The 22671-nt window shown below is 37.7% G+C and overlaps 1 protein-coding gene across 4 annotated transcripts in view; it reads right to left on the bottom strand.

Moving 5' to 3' along the window:
* Window positions 1-22671, bottom strand: part of SEMA3D (semaphorin 3D) — a 148666-nt gene that overhangs the window by 28624 nt on the left and 97371 nt on the right. For all 4 annotated transcript variants that reach the window (XM_080555460.1, XM_080555458.1, XM_080555459.1 and 1 more), the window contains 4 exons: window positions 13814-13928; window positions 13368-13437; window positions 12324-12468; window positions 185-407 (listed from right to left, as the gene is read on the bottom strand). In XM_080555460.1, coding sequence (XP_080411586.1) covers window positions 185-407; window positions 12324-12468; window positions 13368-13437; window positions 13814-13928 — 553 coding nt within the window. The remainder of the gene's footprint in view (window positions 1-184; window positions 408-12323; window positions 12469-13367; window positions 13438-13813; window positions 13929-22671) is intronic.

The following is a 22671-nucleotide window of genomic DNA, read 5'->3' as shown; positions in this document are numbered from 1 at the left end:
AAATTCATCCAATCTTAGCATTTTTTTTGAAAGCCTGGCACAGAACTGGGGGCATCTAATGCTTCCTGAAGCTGTGTGATTAGGGAAAAGATGTTAATCAACACGTTTATTTGAGACCTGCTGGACTAAAAGCATTTTTAAAGGGTGGGGCTTGTGCAAAATGATAGTGGAAGTCCAGTCATACCTGTTCCTAGGAAAATAACATCATATTGCCCATCCTCTGCCATGACATGATCCACCACAATCTGCGTCAGCCGATAGTCCACGTTGATCCGAGTGAATACTGGTCCTCCCGTCACCGGGTAAACGGATTTGTACATCAGAGGATGGCGTTTTATAAAGCTAATGACTTCATCAGGAAAGTCTCTTGTAGATTTTATGAGTGGATCGTAGGTTTTGCTTGGACACTGAAAGAAAAAGAAAGACCAAGAAGTTGAGATGAATATTGTGAAAGAAATACCTGAAATCTGCAGGTTTTTCTGCTTATTGGGAAAGACATTCTGTCCATTTTGAAATCTCAAGGGCTCTATCCAGCTCCTCAGCTACCTTGAAAAGCAGAACACTTCTCTAGATGACTAAATAGGAGTGTAAATTCAGTCAATTATTTCTTTACAGTGAAATTTTGGTCTCTGCTCTTTTGCTTTGTATTTATATAAACGCACACCAATGCAAAGAATAGCTGCTAGCACATCAGCTATATCCATTTGTAAGTCACATTTACCAGTTGGATGGTAATTTGACTTACAATTTAGAAAGCTTTGTGATGTTTTGAAAGTGTGGAAGCACACTGGGAAGCTCTGTATTCACTTCCAGCATGTGCTACTCCAGTTCTTCAAAGGGCAGCTTTCTTCCTTATTTCTCTACTCTCACCTCTCCTCTTTTAATTTTTATCTCTCTTCAAAAGTGATTTCCCTTCATCTTCATTTTTCTTTATCCTGCATATTCTCCTTTATCTTTTAAAATCACCTAAAACTTGCTAATTTGTTTCATCTCACTATTTTTTACTGCTACTCAGAATTATAAATCTTCAGTTCCTGTTAGTTATATGCCCACACGTGCACCTACCTACCTATAGATATATGCAAGCTTTGAAGAAAAAACTCCTATAGGTTTTTCTTCTTTCTTAGTCAGAGTTTTGATAACTTAAATTAGAAGTTAGAGGAGAGATGAATTGTTTTTATAAGACAGCAAGAAAAAAAAAAAAAGACAACGTTAGAAAAAAGATGTTTGATGTTGAATCAAATGCTAATAATTAATATTTATTGCACTAACAAATCTGCAAACACAAACTACTTTAAAACTATGTATAATTTTTGAATTTTATCGCCAAATGTCTTTTAAAACCGTCCAAAATCCTTTCTGTTTCTTCATCTTGCAGCGTTCCTAAAGAGAGTAGGAGATATGCCTTAACATCCACACCACTATCACCAGTAATTAGAATACATCATTGTTACTAACATTCAAGCAGTTCATCCAAGCCTGTGGTGCATTTTAACATTTTTTCACATCATATAGTAGAGACAGCAAAATTTAGTTATAAACAATCCACAAATGTAGGAAAATACCTATTTAAAAAAAATATTTAGGAACTACTTGTATATAATACTATAATAGATGCCATCAGTAGAGATCACTTTAGAAATTTGGTCTTATTTAAATAAGTCACAGATTAAACCTATATTCTATTAGAAATCGGGTTTTCTATTAAAACGCTTGTGAAGCCAGTCAGAAATCAGGTTGCTCAGTTCTTCTTCTCATCCAAAAGAAGCATTTGGACACCATTACTTCATTTTTCAAAAGCACTGCTATAAACCAGAAACGTTCTCATGATAAGATCGGTACATCTGCAAAGAATTTCACCTCCTCATTCCCTGCCCCACTCATGGGAGTATTATCACTTTGGCTATTCTACAAGACAAGGAAATCGAGTCTGGGGTGAAGGAAGAACTGAATGACCTATCATGCAGTCTAGCTCTCCATTTCAAGGCACAGATAGCTAGCTATATGCAGTTAAATTTGCTACATGCTGAATAAATAGTTTTACTGTGTGACTTTCAACAGCAAGTCTAGAGTGCCCTCTGCTGTCTAATTAGGATAATCTCAAGTATTTAAAATGCAGGATCTATTTATTCACTGATTGAAGACTTTCTTCTTTTAGTATTTCCTTCAGCAAAATCACAGAATACTTCATCTGTGCATAGCAGAGGAGAGAAGAATAAAGTACAAAAAGAAACGAGAGGGATGTAAGCAGAAACACTGTTGCCAGCTCCCTGCTCTGGTATGATCAGAAATGGGTGGCTGCTCCTCTTACTGAGGCTGAGCTTTTGTCTTACGGGTGCAGCGAGCCAGAAGTTGGTAAGAGCCCCACCAGCATGCCCCCACATTTGACTAAGGCTTGATTTCTCTTGGGAATTACTCCCAGAGCTACTGTGGAAGAAGGCCGCTAACAAGTGCTTTAATCGTGCTCATTTTTCTAGACTGAAATACCCTGTATATGGCCTGTAAACAGAGGCCACAACTTTTTGGTGAACTGAACATCCTACGCTTCACATTTATTTTTCTTGTAATAAAAGCAGATTCTCCAGATGCCAGATGATCCCTGCAGCTCATTATTTCTCAGAAGTGACTTTTCTTACTCTTCTACATAGCGGAAACTCTTGTTCAGGCTGACAGCTTGGCTGCTACAGCATCTTTTTCTCTGGTTTTGAACAATGTTGTCTCTTCCTTTTCAGGTCCAGACCACTGCTAATGTGAACATCCCACCCTCCACCCCCCTTAGATACCTCCCCAGGATATTCTGTTTACTGATGGGTTTAGCCCCCACCTCTCTTAGGCCCATAACCCTACCTCCTCAACCACCTTCCAGTCTTTCCCTTCCATGCTTTTCCAGGTGAGCCCTGGAATATTTGCTTTCAGGGCCAATTGTGTTGGTGACCCATCATCTCTCATGCCCATCTGATTTCCTTCCCATGGCTGTCCTTATCTCATTGTCATCCCTTGCTTTAAATTTAGTCTCTAATTTGAATCTGAGAAAGCTTCTCTTTTGAAGCTGGAGACACCTAGATGTGTTACTGTGGTGGTACTAATCCTGAATACTAATAAGATGAGCTGGAAACACTATTCCAGTGTTACATTGGAATGACACATTTTTATATATAAATACACATTTTTACATATGAACTGCCAATTTCTGCTTTTTTAACACTAAGTAATCCCTTTATTTCCTGCCAGATGGAGCCATAACATAGCCTGTGAAGAAAGCAATGTGATGAAATAATGTTTTTTGTAGTGTGCTGGAAAAAAAGTTAAGATTTGTCATGAAGTTGCAGTACAATCCTTCAGAACTAATTTCTACAAAAACTTTAGATTGCATTCCTACATCTCCAGCTTGACATGTATTCTATCTATGGTGCCAGTTAAGGTCTTGCTGTTAGCATTTGTTCCAATATGTAAAGTTTGATATTATCCAAAACATTCACATTAAGAACAATACATACAGTGCCAAGAGCTGAGCCTGTCCCTCCTCCATTGCTGGCGAACTGCCTTCTTACAGCCATGCAACTTTAGCTACTAGCAGCAAAGCTGTCCCCACAGGCTCAGGGCCAGCCTGGAACATTCCCTTCCTTGGGTTTCCACTGCCCGCTCTCTGCCTGGGCTGTGGGATGCACACAACACACCCTGGGGCAGCAGGGGAGAGCTCAGCAGAAGTGTTGGTTTTACTGAAATGGGATTCTAGACAGGAATAGTGCTTAGGCTCCTGAATCATCTAATAGCTTTTGTAAATTTCTCCATAGTCAGTAAGTCTATGAATTAAGATATGATCCATCACATATTCAAACATTTTTCTCAATATACGATTTAAAGTATGTCTGTGAATGAACTGACAAGAGAACAAAACTAGATTTACATTATTGTACTCTGATACTTGCTCAAAGGACATTCCTTGCAAACCCAGTTTAATACAGGTAGAAAAGAAGAAAAAGAGAAAAATCCTACTGAAAAAAAAAAAAAAAGTTCATTTAGAAATAGATGTTGCAGTGAGTTATCCCTAGGGGTCTTATGCTAGCTTTTCCATAAGAAATTCACTCTCCGAGTAGACTTTCCCTTGTTCTGTTTTCTGCTGTGCTTTCAGAAATTAAAGGCTTTGCAAGGTTGTATCTTTAAGGTGGGCTATAGTTAGCTTGGTTTTTGAAGACAGCAATATCAGTTTAATAATATCACAAAGAAATACATGATTTTGTATTACGCAGCAAAAGAGACAAAAATAAGGGTGTGATGGAAAGGAAAGGGGAAGGGGAAGGGGAAGGGGAAGGGGAAGGGGAAGGGGAAGGGGAAGGGGAAGGGCATTTCACTTATGCCAGAACTCCAAAAGCCCTATTGATTTTAAAAGTATATTTATCTTTGCAGGGGCTGAATCAAAGTTTTTTGGAATCAATACAAAGAAACCCATGTTCTTTATCCACCTTTACATCAATTTACTCTGTGTAGAACTGGAAAGAAATTCATTATTCTTTGCATCCCCAACCACGCAGTAATTCACTTTCCCCCTCACTGAGTACTAGAGGTTGATTTCCCTTACATGTACATTTTCTGTGGTTCATACTATCACCCACTAACTCTGAGTTACAGGTCACATCTTATGGAACTTTGCCGATTGCTCACCTGTTCATAGCTCAATCTCAGAAGTCCATTTCAATTTGAAAAAAAAAAAAAAAAAAAAAGCAGTAGACCCACAGGTCTTAAAAATGTCCTAAATTTTTGCCAAAAAATTATCAACAGAGGAAGATGAGAACAATGACATCACTTACTAAAAAACACTAGGATAAAATGTCTACCAATATGGAACTATAAAGCTGTTGAAGTATTACGAAAGACTTAAACCCTACCATGTATAATATAGGGAAATCTTTGCCAGTTTGCAGAGCTAATTTAGTAGAAACAAGAACTAAGGGTCTGATCCAAAGATCCACTTGAGTCAATAGGAACTTTTCCAATTATTTCAGTAGGCTTTGGATCCCATCCTAAGACAGCATGACCACCAGGAGCAGCTGGGCAGGTGTAACCCTGTTATGCTTGGCCAAGGGAGCTATTTCCAGAGGCATCACTAACTGTGGCATGATGGATGGAACAAGGGAATGAAAAAATCATTTGGGCCACCCTTTGGCAAAGTCCTCAGGCAGCTGTTTGAAACTGTGTCCACCCATCATTACAGAACAATTCCTGTAGGTTTGTGCTTCCTTTCATAGCAATCAATAGGATGCACAGAGATAAAGGCTTTATGGCCAAGTAGGTGAGTGAAGCAGCCTTTCACCTCTGAAAATGTGAGTTCATATCCTGGTGTATGTCACATGTGATAATGATATCAGTGTTCTCTGCCCGGTTCACATTTATTCACATCAGCAACACCAGATGCTGTTTCAGATATGTGACATCTTCCACTGGAGACAATAAGATATTTGAATTTATATCAAATGTCACAGGAATACACTGCCAGGGTTGTTTCATGTGGACTACAAGAGAGTCTGACTCCATAAAAGTTCTTAGAGTACCATCATTGTGCTATCTCATCGGCTTCTGCTTTTGCAACAGACATGGGATTCATCTCGCCTGACCTAAATTATATTAGCTGTGTTTGAACTGCAGAAAGGAGGTGACTGTCTCTTTCCTTCTGATAGAGAAGTCTAAACAACTAGCTCAAATTAGATACTTTTCTTTTAGATAGATGAAGTCAAGAAAAATTAAATTAGTAAAATCAGTACTGCTAGATAGGAATCTTGCAGGAAATATATTCACTATGTAATTTATTCTTCAAAGTTGCTTAGGTGTTCACTGTCACAAATGGTATCTTTATCTAAATGTACATGTTCAGAAATGAAAAGTAAAAGACAAAAACAAGCCTCCAAAACAGAAACAGAGTTAGAATTGTTAAGAACATCTCTATTCAAACACTGTATAAACTGCTATATGAACTTTTAAAGAATCAATTCAGTAGTAACTTAAAGCTTTTCCAGTGTCTTCAGTATGAGCTCACTTTGACTCTAATCAACCTGGACCAAGTCCTAAGCCCAGGTGATCTGCAAAAATACCTTTTTATTCCCTCATCTGTTATTTGTATCCAAATGCAATCATGAAGTGGTAAATTAAGGCTAATCTTTCTCAAGTAAAAGCAAGTAGGCTCTAAGTTAGCAATACTGCACATCTCTCTCTCTCTCTCTCTCTCTCTTTTTTTTTTCCTCTCATCTTATTAGATTTACAACTTAGTAGAGTGCTGGATGTGTAGATCTCACACAATACTAAGATATATGGTGTGACTGTGTTAACATTATATGGGAACCCTGGCCAAGATTTTTAAAAGCTGGTGCCAGAAGTTAGGCTCCTAAATAAACATCCAATTTGCCAAAATGCATAGTGCTTTACACCAGCCAGTGAAGTCAGTAAGAGCTGCTGGATCTAACACCTATTAAAACTGTGACAATTATTTGGGAATCTAGATTTAAGGTATGTAAAAAAAAATCCTTTTCATTTAATTATGTTTCTTTAATTCAGCAGTGCTGTTGTCTGCTGACCATTTTAAAACAGAATGATGCTCCCTGTGAACTACAAAAGTTTCGATTTCAAGCATGTCAAAAACCCCATTTTAAACAAGACTTGTCGCATTTACCCTTAGACCCACTTAACAATGAGATTCGAACACACATAGGTTAGGTGCACAACAGGGACTTCATAACACTGACTGAAGTAGGCATCTGCTGGGGAGATTTTTCAATTCCAGGCTGGAAACTTTCATGCTTTTCACAAGCAGAACTAAGCACCATACCAGTAAGGCACTCTCTTGGGATCATCTCAAGTAGCCAGTGTGAAACATAAAGGAATGGAATACTTCTTAAATCTCTCTCATTTTGGGGAATTTGATGCCTTAGCCTGGGCTTCCCTTCTGGTGGAGGTGTCCATTTGTTCTAGACACATGGACCAGAGCCATTCTGGGAGCTCCCCCCTCCTTCCTGTTTGAAAGTGTTTTCACTTTTCATGGGATAATTAGGTCTCAGCTTAGCCAAGAGTAGAAAGAATATTGCTCGGATGTTAACCAGGAATGGAGAAGATCTGTTTTCCACTGAAAAGCTCTCTATTTTATATTATATGCAGCAGGAAGTAGAGAACCAGACCCTCCCTCAGAGGGAATGTACTAACTGCAGCCAGGCGCTAATACTGACACTGTCCTTTTTGCTTATGATCTCAGCTAATTAATGTTTAACTACGAAGGAGTTAATATGGCCATATAAGCAGCATTCTCCTGCAGTGCAACGTAGAGCCTTCCAGACTCCAAATGAGCTTTGTTATCAGTTAACCATCAAGCAAAAAGCAGAGAAACAGAAGAAATACCTTCAGCTAGTCACTTCTGTGTTAAAAGAGGATCCTCCACCCACCCAACAAATTGAATTTTATGTGCATATAAGTTTAATGAGAAATGCAGAGTCTGAGGAATGAGCCACTGAGATGTACCACTGAGGAACTGGTATGATGCCCAGAAGAACCTTAGAATATTGGGTACTTATAGTTTAGGATATTCTGTGATTTAGATGGCAGCCAAGAGATGACTCCTGGGCCTTAAGCATTTATGTGCTGCTGGAGACTCAGCACTAATCCATTCTGGAGAAGGCACTTGAGCTCCTGAGTGTCATAAAGACTGTGTGGCTTTTTCTCTGTAGTCTGATCAGAGCTTCACAAAACATTTTGCATTTGGACATGCCCCTCTAAAACTTTAGTGTTTCTCTAGAGGATGGACATAATGTGCCTGTCCATCCTGTAAAGATGTTCACAACAGCCTTGCAGCTTAAGCCTGAAAGAAGACAGGGGAGAGGAGATTGAGTCAGGTTCTGCTGGACACAGAAACAGCCAAAATTTTAAATGAAATCAACATCTAATCTCACTCTATCCCCCTAAATATGCACAAAATAAATAAATAAATAAATAAATAATAATCCCTAATATGATTTTTTTTTATTTTTTTATTTTTAGCTAGAGACTGTATTCCACTCAATGTATGGGGTTTGTTCTAATGTTTGTCTTGAACTCCTTGTATTGCTTTTCCATTTAACACACCTGTGTTGCTGATAGCAAAGGCTGACATAAGAGAACATTAATGTGAGGTTAACCATCTGAGACCAGCTAGGTGACTGAACTTGACTTTGTAGGTGGCACTTTGCAATTTTCTGCCGACCTCAGCACACTGGAAAGGTGACTGGGTTCACAGCCTTTTGAAAGGCTGCTATGAATTGAGAAGTGATTCATGTTGGGGAGAACATGTTGGTACGGAGGAGGAGGTGGAGGAGGCTTTCTCAGGAAAATAAACCTATAAAGTGAAACATTTCACTTAATTAAGCAGCCCCATTTACAGTGGTGAGATCAAAGGAGAGAGGAATTGGAGAAGCAAAGAATGCAGTCTATCCCATAAAAGATCAGGTGAAGGAGAAAGATAAGTCTAAAAATAACAAAGGAAACCTGTGCAACCCTCAGTGTTTTATGAACACGCTTATTAAAGCAGGAAAATTAACCAGACGTGAGGACAGGGGGAGGCTTTTGGCAGACAGTATTTCTCTGTGGCTCAGCCAAGTCCCAATGGGATGGACACCACATCTTGATGAGCCTTTGCACTGGATTAGCAGAAGAAATAAAGGGATTTCACTAAAGAAAGGAAGAAAAAGCAACTGAGAAAGACAAGAAAAATTGAGGAAGATCACAGAAAGATCTGAGGGTAAAGGAACTTACTTTTTAAAAAAGAGAGAGAGAACAACAAAGAATATAGAAGCTCAGAAGCATATATTGGTATTCAGATCTGGAGTGGAAAGAGGTGAGATATAACACCGCAAATGGAGAAAAGCAATAGCTTCTGTACTGGGCTGCTTCTTGTAGCTAAGAAGTCAATTAAACTGCAAGATTCTTACTTTGCTGATCCAGAAATCTAGATCCATTGTACTCAGTCTTGCCTTGAATAGCAATTAAATACCTAGGCACTATGACATACCAGACTGTGTGTTAATCTGCATCTTTAAACATTGATGTTCCTCTCAAAATCTGGTCTTGGTACAGTAGTTACAGTTATATAAATAGGCTAGAACTGCTGCTTTCTTCTAATTCACTGAAAATCTTATTTAAAAGATTGAACATCTTCTGTGATTACTAGGAGGGTGTTATGAAAACTCCGGTTCAGAACACAGAACACATTTTCAAGAAAGTCCTTGATGATTTCTTTATCAAAGGACTATTTCCTGGGTGAAACCCTAAAAGACTGCAAGAAAACTGGACTTGTTATTTGGGGACAGCTGCAGATATGCAAGTCCAATTTTGAGGCATCTAAAGAAGAAAAAGCAAAAGCTTTCTTGGTGTTCAAATAGCCCTTTGTACCAGGCTGCCAGCTGCTTGATTCTTTTGTCTCTCTCTCTCTGTCTCCCTTTTTTTTTTTTTTTCCATCTTCCAAACTGAAATAGATTTCAAGCCTTGCTTCCATTTAATTTTCACCATTTCCACTTGCTCTTTAACACCGCTGGGAAAAATTGGAGTAGAATTGCTGCATGCTTTGCAGCATCTGATCACGAGTCAGCCTGGCCAGGGTCTCGCAGGACGCCAGAGGGCAGGCAGACCCCACTGCATCGCCCTCATGATGCTCAGCATTGCCAAGGCATGATGTCATGGTCGTGCTGGGAGTTTATCTCCAACACAAATTGCCACAGGAAGCATTTTGTCAAAATTTCAATATCAAAGTGGTCACAGCCCCTATAGTGAACAGCTTTATTTACTTAGGAGATAAAGGCAGCTGAGCAAAAAGTTAAGTTAGGGTAAGCAGTCCCTAGCTTCTGTGTAAATGCTGAAAAGGAAGTCAATGCCTCTTGCAAAGCCAAACATCAAAGGAAATGCATTTCCTAGTACTGCCATTTTCAGACTTTGCCAATAACTTAAAATATTAGAAATATAAAATAGGGCAGTTTTGGCTATGCTAAGCTTTATGCAACACTTAAGTAGAGCTTAAATTTCAAAAATGCTCTAGTAACTCTAAAAACTGGACAGATTATCCCTCTTTGGCTTTGTTCTGCTCATTCCTGAATCACCCCATAGTTGGCAAGAAATGGTGAAATTAATCTTTATAAAAGAACATTTCAGCATACAGACACACTGCAGCATTCTGTGGGCATGTAATGTGCTGCTTCTTTTCCTTGCCTTTGAGCACTGCGCTGCCCTTTCAGATCCCACCCTAAATCTGCTCCGATCCAGAAGTCTGGAGTACTCCACTTCAGGACGAGAGCATGGCGTGAATCCACCTCTTATTTGGGTACGCTATCTTAAACTACCAAGCCTGAAGTATGTTGTAATCCAAGCCTATTCCAGCTCAGTAAGACTAATGATAAATAAGTATGCAGCAATATGTTTACCTTATCTACATAGTAAATATTACAGATATCTCTCTTCAGAGAACTTTCTTCAGTAAAATCCACTTCCCTTCTCAGCTCCTGGTCAGACAAACTCCTACAGAAATCCACTGGGTACAGAGTTCCTAAGGATTTTTACGAGACCATTTTCTCACAGCCGTTATCAGGTGTTTAAAGGAAGCAGTTAGAGAGTTAAGGGGCTGCTCGTGGAAAATATCCATTTACATTAAACTTTCCAACTTTTAAAATACTTTTGAGCATGGATATTCGAATCAGCGATAAAGATCAGCATTGACATGCTTCAGCATGACATGTTTCCTTCCTTGCGAATCCCCGCTCAACCATGTGATGGCTAATACACTCAAAAATGCAATGAGCTTATGACCCGTCTATCTGTGCAGAGTGTTCATCCTTATGGGGCACTGCGAGGTTTTCAAGAGAGTTATTTTAATCTCTTTAGATACCATGGGACCAGCTATTGTTCTCATTGGCACCATTTTTGTACTTAAAACTAAACACATCTGCACTTCTTAACCAGTAATGGAGTTGCGCATGCTAAAATAATAATAATAAAAGAATTAAATGTAATCTTCTTTTCTGGGGGCACCATATATTCTGCATGGGAGAGAGATGTGTAAGCCTGCGGTGTCTAAATTAGGAGCTTATTTGCTCCAGCAGCGCAGATCTTATGCTGGAGCTGCCTTACTCTTTATGGAAAGCCTTCCTTCCCCACCCGCCTGCAGCTCTGAGAGGAGATCATCAGAGCACATGGCATGACCTGCTGAAGCTAAGGATGACCAAGTGCAACAGGGAGCAAGGGAATGGACCAAGAAGTTGGATCCACTGGAAGGATGATGAAGAAAACACAAAGATACAAGAAAGGGTGTGAAAAAAAAAGGTAAATAAGCAAGATAATACAGCTTGAAGCAACGGTTACACCAATGCAGATGTCAGAGAAATAGTGTAGAGACAACCAGGTGGCTTCTAGGCAAGGTACGAGCAGCAGTCCAACCTCAGTAGCTCAGCATTTGGCTAGATTTATGCAGCAGTAGGCTAGTTCAATGAATACCAGACCAATATAATGTAAAGCTGTCCTGGACAGTATCTGTCATATTCTTAAATCACTGCTCTTTTACAGTGATTGTAACAAGAGTTGCTCAAAGTTTTGCTGATGTTTTAAAAGTAAATGCATTTTTTTTAGACATATCCTTTTCCTCCTCAGCTGTAACATAGGTCCATGCTTTTCCAAATTTAGTATCAAGACAGAAGTACAGAAATTATTTACTAGTATTCAACTTTCAACATTTTTGATCTGATTGTTACATCTCGAGTCTAACAGATTTGGATTTAGATTTTTCCAGACATTAAACTTCACTTTTCTTCCTATTACTTGTCTTCCGTCACACAAAATCCGTAGCAACTAACTCTATTTTATTTCAAAACACAACACATGCCCAAACACACATAATAGAATCAATGACCATATCTCAAGGAATGGGATTTTAACAAACACAAAGTTAACAGAAATACAAGACTCCAAATAAAATACCCCATCATAATTTATTCCTCCATAAAGAAATGTTTTTGGCTTTCTATAAAGTGTTGGTGCCTCAGAGGTGATCCCAACAGATGGAAATTCAGCTGGACAGTAAGAGACCACAATAGGAGACAATCAGGAAATAGACAATCTGGACACAATCTCAGAGAAATGGAAAATGTATATTTATATATATAAACAGAAAAAGGGTAGGTAGAAGTCTGAGCTCTCAACAGAAGAGAAAGGGTTGTGAGGATAATTTGAAACATCCTGAGTGGAAAATATAAATTGACAGTCCATGGAGGGGAGAAAAGTATGATTGCCTTTGAGTAAAAATAGAAGTATGTAATTAAGGAGACACTTACTGTACCAGGTCTGGGATATGGGATACGACCTTCATACTGCACCCATCGATGATCCACACTCTCTTTGTGAGCATAGGGACCATTGAAAACAGCTCTGATATCTGCCATGCTGTACACACAAACTGCAGAGCCCTTGAAGACGGAGCTGCAAAAAGAAGACAGACTGATAAGCACATCTTCAGTGCACACCTCATCCAGTGAATTCATTAATTCCACTGAGTGAGATGGGTTTTCGATCAATCCTGCACCTGAGAGCTGATATAAGCGGTGCTAAATAACAGACAATGTGGACAGGTCTGATAAGTACAGATATTTAATGTCACTGTCATTACAGTGTAAAGCTTTGCTCAGGTGAAACCTGAACTTGTTAGCCTTTCGGATCACTTCATAGACTGTCATTTTTTCTAGTGTTCAGCAGGCTCCAGATACCATTTATTAACTATTAAGTTTAGAATTTTCTACAGATGAAGGACATTAAATTATGTACACTTCTGTAAGTCTGTATTTTAATGATAACACAGGTGACGTGCCTGAGAATTAAAATTGCATTTACCAGATAATCAAAGAGTTAGAAATAAACATTTATTGCTTTTTTATTATTATTTTTTTTTCCTATGTACTTTTCTATAAATAAATAAATAAATAAGAACTCACTTTCCCAAAGAACACCATCCCAGGTTGTTGAGTGGCATGTATTTCAGCTACTTCATGTGCTATGTCATTAATTGTGCTACATTCAATTCAATTCTAAATATTTTTTTTTGTGATTATATATTCTATGGAGCCACAGTAGTGGCTGCTTCTTAGTTAAGGAGTGTCTTGGCAATTTTTCTTCATAATTGCACTGTGCAGTATATTACTTATCCTTATTATTTACACTTAATTCAAATGTTACAGAAACAAAATAATAATTTCCTTCCTGACAATATTACATAAAGCACCTCAATAAAATAAACAGCTGATATATTCATTAAATAATTAATCTATCCCCAATTAAGGTCTTCTGCATTTGTTTCCAGAGGTAAACATATTCCTAATACATACCTTGTTGTAGTGAAGACTCCATATACAAGAGGATTTCTCTCATCTCTGGTAGAAAGCAGGAATATATCTTCTGTAATGGGAACATATTTATTTATTTTTTATTAAACATCCATTGAATATTTCTACATTTATCAGTTATAATTTGAAGATTTGTAAAAATATAACAAATATTTATTTTTGTCTAATTTCTGCCATGTGAATTTGTACTAATCTTCTGACATTTGCCCATTTGCAGGTAGTGTGTTTTTTATATAGAATTATAATATTATTATAATAAATAATATACTTTCCAACTTGGGGAACTACTTGGAAATTTAGTAAAATCAGAATTAGATGTGGTACTTCTCTAAAAAGAAAAACAAAAACGACCAACCAACAAACAAACAAACAAACAAAACCAAGCAAAGCTGATGACAAAATAAGCCATTAAAGACAACCCAACTTACGCAGCTCATCAAAATGTGTGTCTGCTCCTTCAGGACCAGGTATTGAGCACACAAGCCTGGCTTTCAGAAAAGTAGTCCACTTGTTTATTAGGCTCCGTTGACCTCCCATATCATTCTAGTAAAAAGAAAATGAAAAGACTAAATTACTAAAAAAAAATAAGAACAGTTCTAACACATGATATGAAGTGCAGGACAACCTTTTTATAAGTAGCTAGAGTAGTCACTTCTCAGCTCAGCAATGAGCAATTAAAAACTCCTAATTATACCCAAATCTGTTTGCAATGTTCTCAGAACAGCTTCACAGCTGGAATGCTGTGAAGCATATGTTATATCATGTGATTTCTTGTTCTCTGTAATGCTAATTTTTGCAATCAATGGTTCTTCAAGAATTGTTTACAAACTCAAAAATAATACAGAACATTCTGGATAGATTTAAAAAAAAGAGAGGAGAGGAGAGGAGAAAAAGAGAAGAGAAGAGGAAGAGGAAGACGAAGAGGAAGAAAAAATATATTCATCATCTGTTCCTCTGTTCCAGAGATGTAAGTACTGTGTTGTTTTGTTTATATAGTACACAGATATATGCATTCCAGGGAAAAACAGTCATATTATTTCAATAATATTTGTTATGGAAACATCATTTCTTTCTCCACAGAAAGGATTTTTTTTTCTTTAAATCTCTTTTACTATAGGTTTCCAAGATATGAGCACACTTGCCCAAATTCCCTTTAGTTAACAGAGAAAGAAAAACATCATAGAGGGTCACTTGAAAACTGAATTATCCTTCTGAAGAGTAGGTGTCCTTCTATTGATCCTATGATCCCACATGCTTCAGTTATGTAGGTGAAAGGATACACTAAAGGTACACTAATTCCATTTAGCTACATTTAAGAAATTAATATATTTCTAAAATATTTAGACATTTTCCATCTTTTTCTTTGAGGGAAATGGAATACTACGACAGAAGTTGTTCAGAATAATGAGCATTATGAGAAAGAATATGAAAAAAATGTAGTAATAGACTGTTAGAAAAAAAAAAAAGGAGAAGGAGTTGAGTGGGAGGAGTGGCACTTAGAAGAATGTTTTAAATTATAGGAAGCTCAATTTAAGTGTCTGTTTAGGAGCTTTTCTTCTTCCACTGAGCATATGAAGAATGGATTGAATGACATTTATCTGTCCTCTTTGGCTCCAAATAACTGATGTATTTAGGTTCTACATGCTATTTATGCCCCAGGTTTTTCAAACTGACATCTTTAAGGACAATGCTACTCCAGCAGGAACCATGAATTCAGTCCTTTAAGAGAAATGTTCTTATCACCAACAGTAGTCTCTTAGCTGTAGGAGATGCCTTTTTATTTTCATTTACAAACTTTGAAGCTTATTGGGCCTGTGCTGTAAAATTAAGCACGACAAATTTAGTCATAAATATTCGTCCCCTCTGGATTTATTAGGAGAAATCTTTCTCTCTCTCTCTCTCTCTCTCTCTCTTTCTTTCCTTCCTTCCTTCCTCTCTCTCTCTCTTTCTCTCTTTCGCTTTGTAACTATAAGGGTACTATGTAGTATTTCCAAGGACTGTATTTGGCCCTTCAGGGCTGTATCATAAATATTAAAGGCAATCAGAAAGATGGTTTAATGTGCTGAAATTCACCTCACAAGGAGTAACACTTCTCTGGTAATGTACTTCCTTTCCAGCTTCCTTTTTCATGCATTTGCTACTTTTAAATTGGTTAGCTCAGTTGGAAATTATTCTTGTTAATCTATCGCCTTTGGAACTCATGTTCTTACAAGAATTGCTACCTCCCCTCTTGATTTCCTGAAGTCCTGCCAAGCCTGGAGCTTTGCATCTAGCCAACAGATTTATTACAAAGGTGTCAAAATTAGCAGCCTTAAGCCAATAGGAAAAATAAGCTCTGCATGTGTGTGTTCTGTTCAAAGGCATGACAGATAAACTTTGTGGACTAATTAAAACCAAACAATTACGAAGATGCAAGAAAGAATCTTAAAAACCAAAAAGCTTTAAGCTTTTTCTTCCTCTGGCAATTCAGATTAGCTAAGCAATTCTCGCATTGCAGGGCATCCACTTAGGTTTCTGGTGGATGGGGAACAGCATCACTAGCTCCTGAGATGTCTCTAAAAGCCTGGCTAGGATCAAGAAGAGGGGAGGACGCAAGACATGATGAGGCTGCAGTGGGAAAAAAAAAAAAAAAAAAAAAAAAAATTGTCTTGCTCAGGCTCCTGCCATTGCAGGAGTTGAGCTCCTGCAAGAGATTGGAAAATACATACTTGTATTTTACCACCCTCAAGTTGTGATCCAACAGAATATTTTTGTAAATGCTTATTTTAAACGTATCAGTAGTTCCACTGAGTTCCTAGAGAGTAGTGTGAACCAAATCCTGTTCTTGAAGGAAGCAGTTTTAGCAAGTGCTATGTGCTTTAAAGTATAAGATTCCACTGAGTATAAGATATATCCGTATTTCCTCACTCTCAAGCCAGGACATGATGTTAACCATGTTACTTGAATTTAAAAGACATTAGCACAGACATTCACTAAGTGTGCCTTAAGTTTGAAGGATAGATCCAAATGGTGCCAATAATACTGTACTATATACAAAAGAGCAAGGGGAATTCAATGACCAGCCAGCACTTCATGATTTACTAAGTTTTTCTGAGGTCAGAGTGTTAAAAAAAATCATGCTGCAGAAATCAGAGACACAAAGGACCTTTCAGTGGTTTAAAAATTTGTACTTGTACTGACATACCCACCAACATGCTTCTTCCTACTGCTTTTGCTGAATATACCAAAATGAACATTTTCTTAGAATTTTTTTCCTTTTTTAAACAATTTTGTTATTTTTTTAGTTTGATTTACAGTCATATAATACTCTTCAACTCTTTGTGTCATCTCTGGATAATGCAGTGTCTTTGTTTTCCTAAAACGTGCTCAAGATTCACTGTTGGATAAAGTGCAGGAATTGCCAAAGGCTGTGGCAGTTTTATCTACAGGTAGTGTTAGCTCAGCTCAAAGCACAGGGTTCAAAACCTATTAACAATTTAGCCATATTTGTGCTCCTGGGCTCTCAAGTAGTAGTTGTCTGAGAAATCTCTGAACATCTCTAAGCTTTGAAGAAGGTGTCCCCCTCCTTTCCTAACAATATTTTATGGTTCATATTAGGTCAGACTATGAGATATGTCTCAAAGCTTCAGCTCATGGAGACATGTGATTATTCACCTTCAGACCACATTAATACGAACTCATTAGCTTTGAATCGTATCTGCCTACTCTGCTACAGATTCCTTGGACCACCATAGTTCATTATTATTGGCCTCTGAAAGGTTGGACAGAAGACATACAGCCTGAAAATCTGTTTGAGACTGGGTTGGTATAAAATGAAGACAATAGTTAATATCAGTCTGCAATGAATCACTGATGTGTTCAAATACTGCAAGCTGGTTGTAAAGTATGGTATTTGTATAATAAGATGTACAGGCTGGATAGTCAGTAGATAAGAAAAACTGGATAGAGAGCAAATCACCAAAGCAGAGACCAGTCAATGCATAAGTGTCCAGGAACAGGGTTTCAGCACAAAGTTTCCACATCCTAAATGACTGCTGGACCTATTTACACCAAGCAAGGACTGGCCTCAACAATGACAGAAATGTGTGTTAAATTTGATTCATTGAAATTATTTCGGCCAAGAGATACTGATACTGAAGACAAAGAACAGTAAATATTTTAGGCAGATGAGACAAGACAAGAAAAATTTAAGTGCTGAGAGAAGTGGAAGGCAGAATGAACACGACCTTCATTCCCAAAACATTACTAATCTACTTGTAACAGATGAGCAGCCACAAGTATCTGAAATTTTATCTCCAAAAATATCACTTCTAAGCACACTGGATTAGCAGTGTTTACTATAAACTTTGTTACATTACAGATGAAGGCACTTAGGACTGCATATTTCTTTTTGAATATAAATAAAGCTTTAATTAGCACTTACTGCTTCGTAATCTCACAAACTGCAACAGATACCAACACTTCCGCCTGAAATACCTTCTTTTTAACAGGAAGAAGTGCCTGTAAAATCTCAGTTGCTGGTGTTTGCATGAGTTAGAGATTTAGATAATTGCCAACTAGAAGGTGGGCAGTTCAATCTGCCATGTGTTGAGGAAAGAATACCAAAAAGAACACAAAGACCTAAACACAGAAATTATCTAAAAAAGTGGGGAAGTAATCCAATGTGATTTTAATTGAAATAAATTTAAAATAAATTAAATATGTATTTTTAATTAAAAATACTTTTATTCTACAGAAATCTTCAAATTTTATCCTTTTGTTATGAGTTTATTCTAAACAAACAAACAAACAATTACTACCAAGCTATTGTAAGAATTTAAATATTTAATGCACAACTTCAATGAACCCAGGTTCACATGTAAGTATATGGTTTTCCTGAAAGCAATAAAGAATGTTGTTTAAATAATAATGCAAAATAATGCAAAATTTGTGAAGTAAAATAAGATCGTATCAAATGTCTTCCTTTGGAGACTTCTATGCAAATCTCAACTTTGTGGCCTGTAATTTATGTACAGAAGAACAAAACAACTTGCTTTTCAAAAGCTCTGATTTGTGATAAGTTACCAGCTTATTGTGAAAATAAAAAATATCAGACTATTGTCAATGAACAAATGATTTAAAAATCCACTTAAAAACTTTTGGTTGCTCCTATTTTCTGTTCTATTTTATCTTATATATAATATAAATGTAGCTTCATTGAAATGCACAAATATATGTGTTGGCAGGAAAACAGATGGCAGCAAAGCTAAAGAACATCTGCATCATTGGGGTTTTAAATCTCTTATTTGTTTGTGAGTAACAGTGACAAATTGAACATTAGAACAAAAAGTGCAGTTTTCTGAAAATCAATCAACATCAAAGATGTCAAACACTGTGATTCATAAAACTTTAAAGACAGTAATTATCCTGAATAGTCATTTAAAAAAAAAAAAAAAAAAGACAATGAATGGAATTTCTAGAAGCAGGTTATTAATTAGAGCCAGTGGCAAGATGTGCAAAAGGACCATCCAAAGTGAATTCCTGGCCTCAGTAAAAGGAAATATTGGAGAACAGAGAGAAAAAGTGCTGAAACTGCAAAAGACCCTGGAGCCCTTCCCTTTTGGGCAGTCTAGCTAAGTTACAAAGCCACCAGAAAAAAATGCATTGCCCAGCAGCAAAATCGTACATTATGTGGAGGAGGGGAGGCGGGGGGGACATAAACAAGAAAAAAAACACTTCTAGCAGACTTCAATTATGTTTATAAACAGTGAAACAGCCAGCAGTCTTATCAGTGGACTTCTGTCTTCAAATTTTTAGTTTTTCTTTTTTTTGTTTAATTATTAGGTTTTATTTTCTGTATTCTGGGCCTATCCAACTCTGTCAGGTACTGGCATAACACAGGAAAGTAAGACTTCCTTCTTCATGAATTTAGGTTGAAAAGTTCTGGTCTAAACCATTCTGATGTTAGAGAAAAGATTCCTCCCATGATTTCAGCAGGCTATGGTTCAGGTCCAAAACCATCAAGCAATCCATGAAGTCTGACTGAGAGAGAATAAAAATACACTTGCAATATAAACAAGAGAAAGGAGGTGCATGCAATTTAGATCTGTGACTGCTATGGATACCTAGAGTAAACTTGGAAAGTCAGTTCATCTCTATGTGCACAGTTCCCATCTGCAAGTGAGAGTGGTGACTATTTAGTAATTCTGCTGTTTATATGAGATGACCAGATCTTTCACAGGGAAAGCTTCTTATTACATATTGCATATTGCTTCATATAAGACACCAACCCATCTGGACACAGTGGATATTGCTAGTTTATAGTGTTTCTGCTGCTTGAGCTAGTTGATCCAAAGATCGTGATGTGTGCAGGACTCGGCCTCGTGCATAATGTGCTTCGTCACAGAGACATCCCTTGCAGAGTCTGGCCTGGCAGAATGGGATAAATGCTTCAGCCTACAGACTGTGCATTATAAGGTCTCTACCACTGCAGTAGCATCTGCATAAAATCAGACACGAGAACTAAAGATGTGAATGTGCATGGACCACTGATAGGAAGAGCCTGAGTCACACATCACCTCAACAAGAAAGCCTAGAATAAATTTAGCCTTCCTGCTTACCAGGGTTATACATCAGCTGGATAGCTCTACGGTGCTCCTCAGACTGTCTCAGAGAGCAGACTAACTGCCTCTTATCACCTCCAACAGCATATTCAGAAGTTCCTCTAGATTTGTGTGGCTTGGCCATTAAGCTTTCCCCTAGGCAAACCTGTTTACAGAGAATCCTCTTATAATAATTTTCCATATTTTTCTGGAGAGTTGAATACCATCACCTCTTGAAACAGACAACCCATAATTCGAGATTACAGATGTGCAAAACCCCAGACTGCTTTTTGGTCCCTGGGAGCTGACAGTCTTGAGCACCTTTCTGAAATCATACCCCCTCACAGTCCAGAGCCTAATGCATACCTTGTCCTGGCTGCCTGCTTACTGTCCCTATCTTGAGACAGTGCCATTGTGTCAGGCACTTTGACTAAATGGTCCTCAGCATTAGTGCAGCAGATTCACTGCCCTCATACCTTTGTACTGTCTGGCTTCATTCCCTTAGTGTAATCCACACTGCTTGGTGCAAAAGGAATTGGAGAGGTTAACTAGAATCTTCTATAGACTAAGATTATAGCTTGTGGATCAAATCATTTGTTGTGTGCTGTGCACGTACAAAGTTGATTGCACAACCAGGGTCAAATATAGATATTAAAACCAAAACAAACAGAAAAGATAAACATTTGCCTCAACCTCTGCCCTATCTAGACAGCAGACTTAAGACAGGAGGGGCACACATCTCTATTACCAGAAGCATGCAGGAGTGCTGTGGTTAGTGGAATGCTTGTTTTTGACCTTCCTGGCTGAAATGAGTAAATGCCTAGAATTGAAGGAAGGAAGAATTGAATGAAGGAAGCCTTTGGCTTGAAACCAGGGTGAAACTCAGGTAGCTGAATCTATGGCAAAATTACCAAGTCCATTGATCACACAACCCATCACTGGAAAGCTGACATGAAACCTATGGGTAAGGATGCCACTCTGGGCATTCACATCTTTCTAGGCATTAAGACAAGTGGAAAGAGGGTTGTTATTGCAACTGAAAACCATAGCTCAAACTACGAGACTATAGGCCACATCTGTGTGAAAATGCCTTCTGTCGGAATGATGGGTGTAAGAAACTATATTGTAGCTTTGAGTTCCTGCTCGTCAAGTGGATTTGCTGTTATTTCATTCAGAATGGTAATGTACTCACATTAAGCATACATAATTGTTTGGTTCACTATGGAAGATGTTGATTTTTATTTTGGAAAGTGTTTAAACATCACACTCAGACGTTTCTACTGAATTAACTTTGGATGGGATCCAAATTGGAAAATCTAACCAGCAAAGAGAACTTCTGGATGGTTGCTAAGCATATGGGGGCTGGGGGGGGGGGGGGGGGGGGCGGGGTTGGAGACAGAAACTAACAGGTTAAGATAAAGAGAGAGGGAGAGAGAGAACATGTCTGAATGTGATTTGGGACAAATGAAATAATAAAATTAAGCTTTTTAAGCTTTGAAGTGATAAAGTACCATTATACTGCAGGGTCATTCAGTAACCCTGCTGAAATTACCTCCAACAGGTCTGACAATATTAAGAACAGAACTGTTCAAAGGCTGACACAAAATAGATGCATGTCATTAGGCTGTTCACTTTAACTTCAGTGGAAATTTGAATTGAGCAAAAGATGATGGCTCAACCAAACAAAAATGTTAATTAACTCACAGGAAAATCTACCTTAAATTTTGGGTATAATCTGTTTGCAGTTTATTCCAGTGTGTTTGACTTGCCTTTACCTGTTTTTTATCTGTAGTTTCATATATACTTATTATAAATTACATGCTATAAATACATAAAAGGATATAAAATGACAGGTGAGAAAAAAAAAACACTACAAAAACTTCAACTTACGATATCTACCATTTTGATCATGAAGCCACAGGCAAGACAAGTGGTTAGAAGGATCACGCAATTAGTGTCATATAGAAGGGCTGAATTTATATGTTTGAGTGCATTAAGAGCACTGTGAAATCTTATACAGAAGTATCATAAAACAGTGTGAGGCAGTACTAGGTTAAACTGGTTTCTGTCTGAACAAATAGGCCTGAATTTGCCATAAAATTTCACATTCTTAAATAGGAATGTTTTGAATTTCACATCCTCAGGACCCAGTATGCCAAAGCTCCCTTTATGATTAGTGGAAAATATGGCCTTCAAAGAACGATTTGGATTGAAGATGCAAGGTGCTGCATCTTCCTTTAAAAAAATAGTCATCTGCATTTACCAACTGAGGTGGATGCCTGGTAATTACTTTCTTAGCTTTGACACTGTCAAGTGCCTAAAGCCACTAATGCAGGCCAGTGTGATCTCAGTATACACAACCACAGATATAGAGCTGGAAAAGCAGATGAACAAAACAAAGGTAGGTCAACATCTTACAGATCTCTTTAGATTTCAGCACTAGTCAATAAACATCAGTAAAGCCTGAACAGTAAACCATGAAGAGTACATCCTCATGTTAATGGTACCGAAAGAAAAAAATCAGAGAGCTAATTTTGTCACATTAGAAAACTTCCAAAATCTACTGTCTTAAAGAAATACAAAAGTCTGAATCAAAGCACTCTGAACTCCGGGATTTTGGATTATGCATTGGTACATCACTCCAATTAACTCTGCAAGTTCCTCACTTCTGAGCTGCTGGGTTGTCGAAAACATGTTCTGGCAAT

This window comes from Anser brachyrhynchus (assembly GCF_964034855.1).
Source record: "Anser brachyrhynchus genome assembly, chromosome: 1".
NCBI classification, from domain to species: Eukaryota; Metazoa; Chordata; class Aves; order Anseriformes; family Anatidae; genus Anser; species Anser brachyrhynchus.
This window is presented reverse-complemented; position numbering and strand designations above follow the sequence as displayed.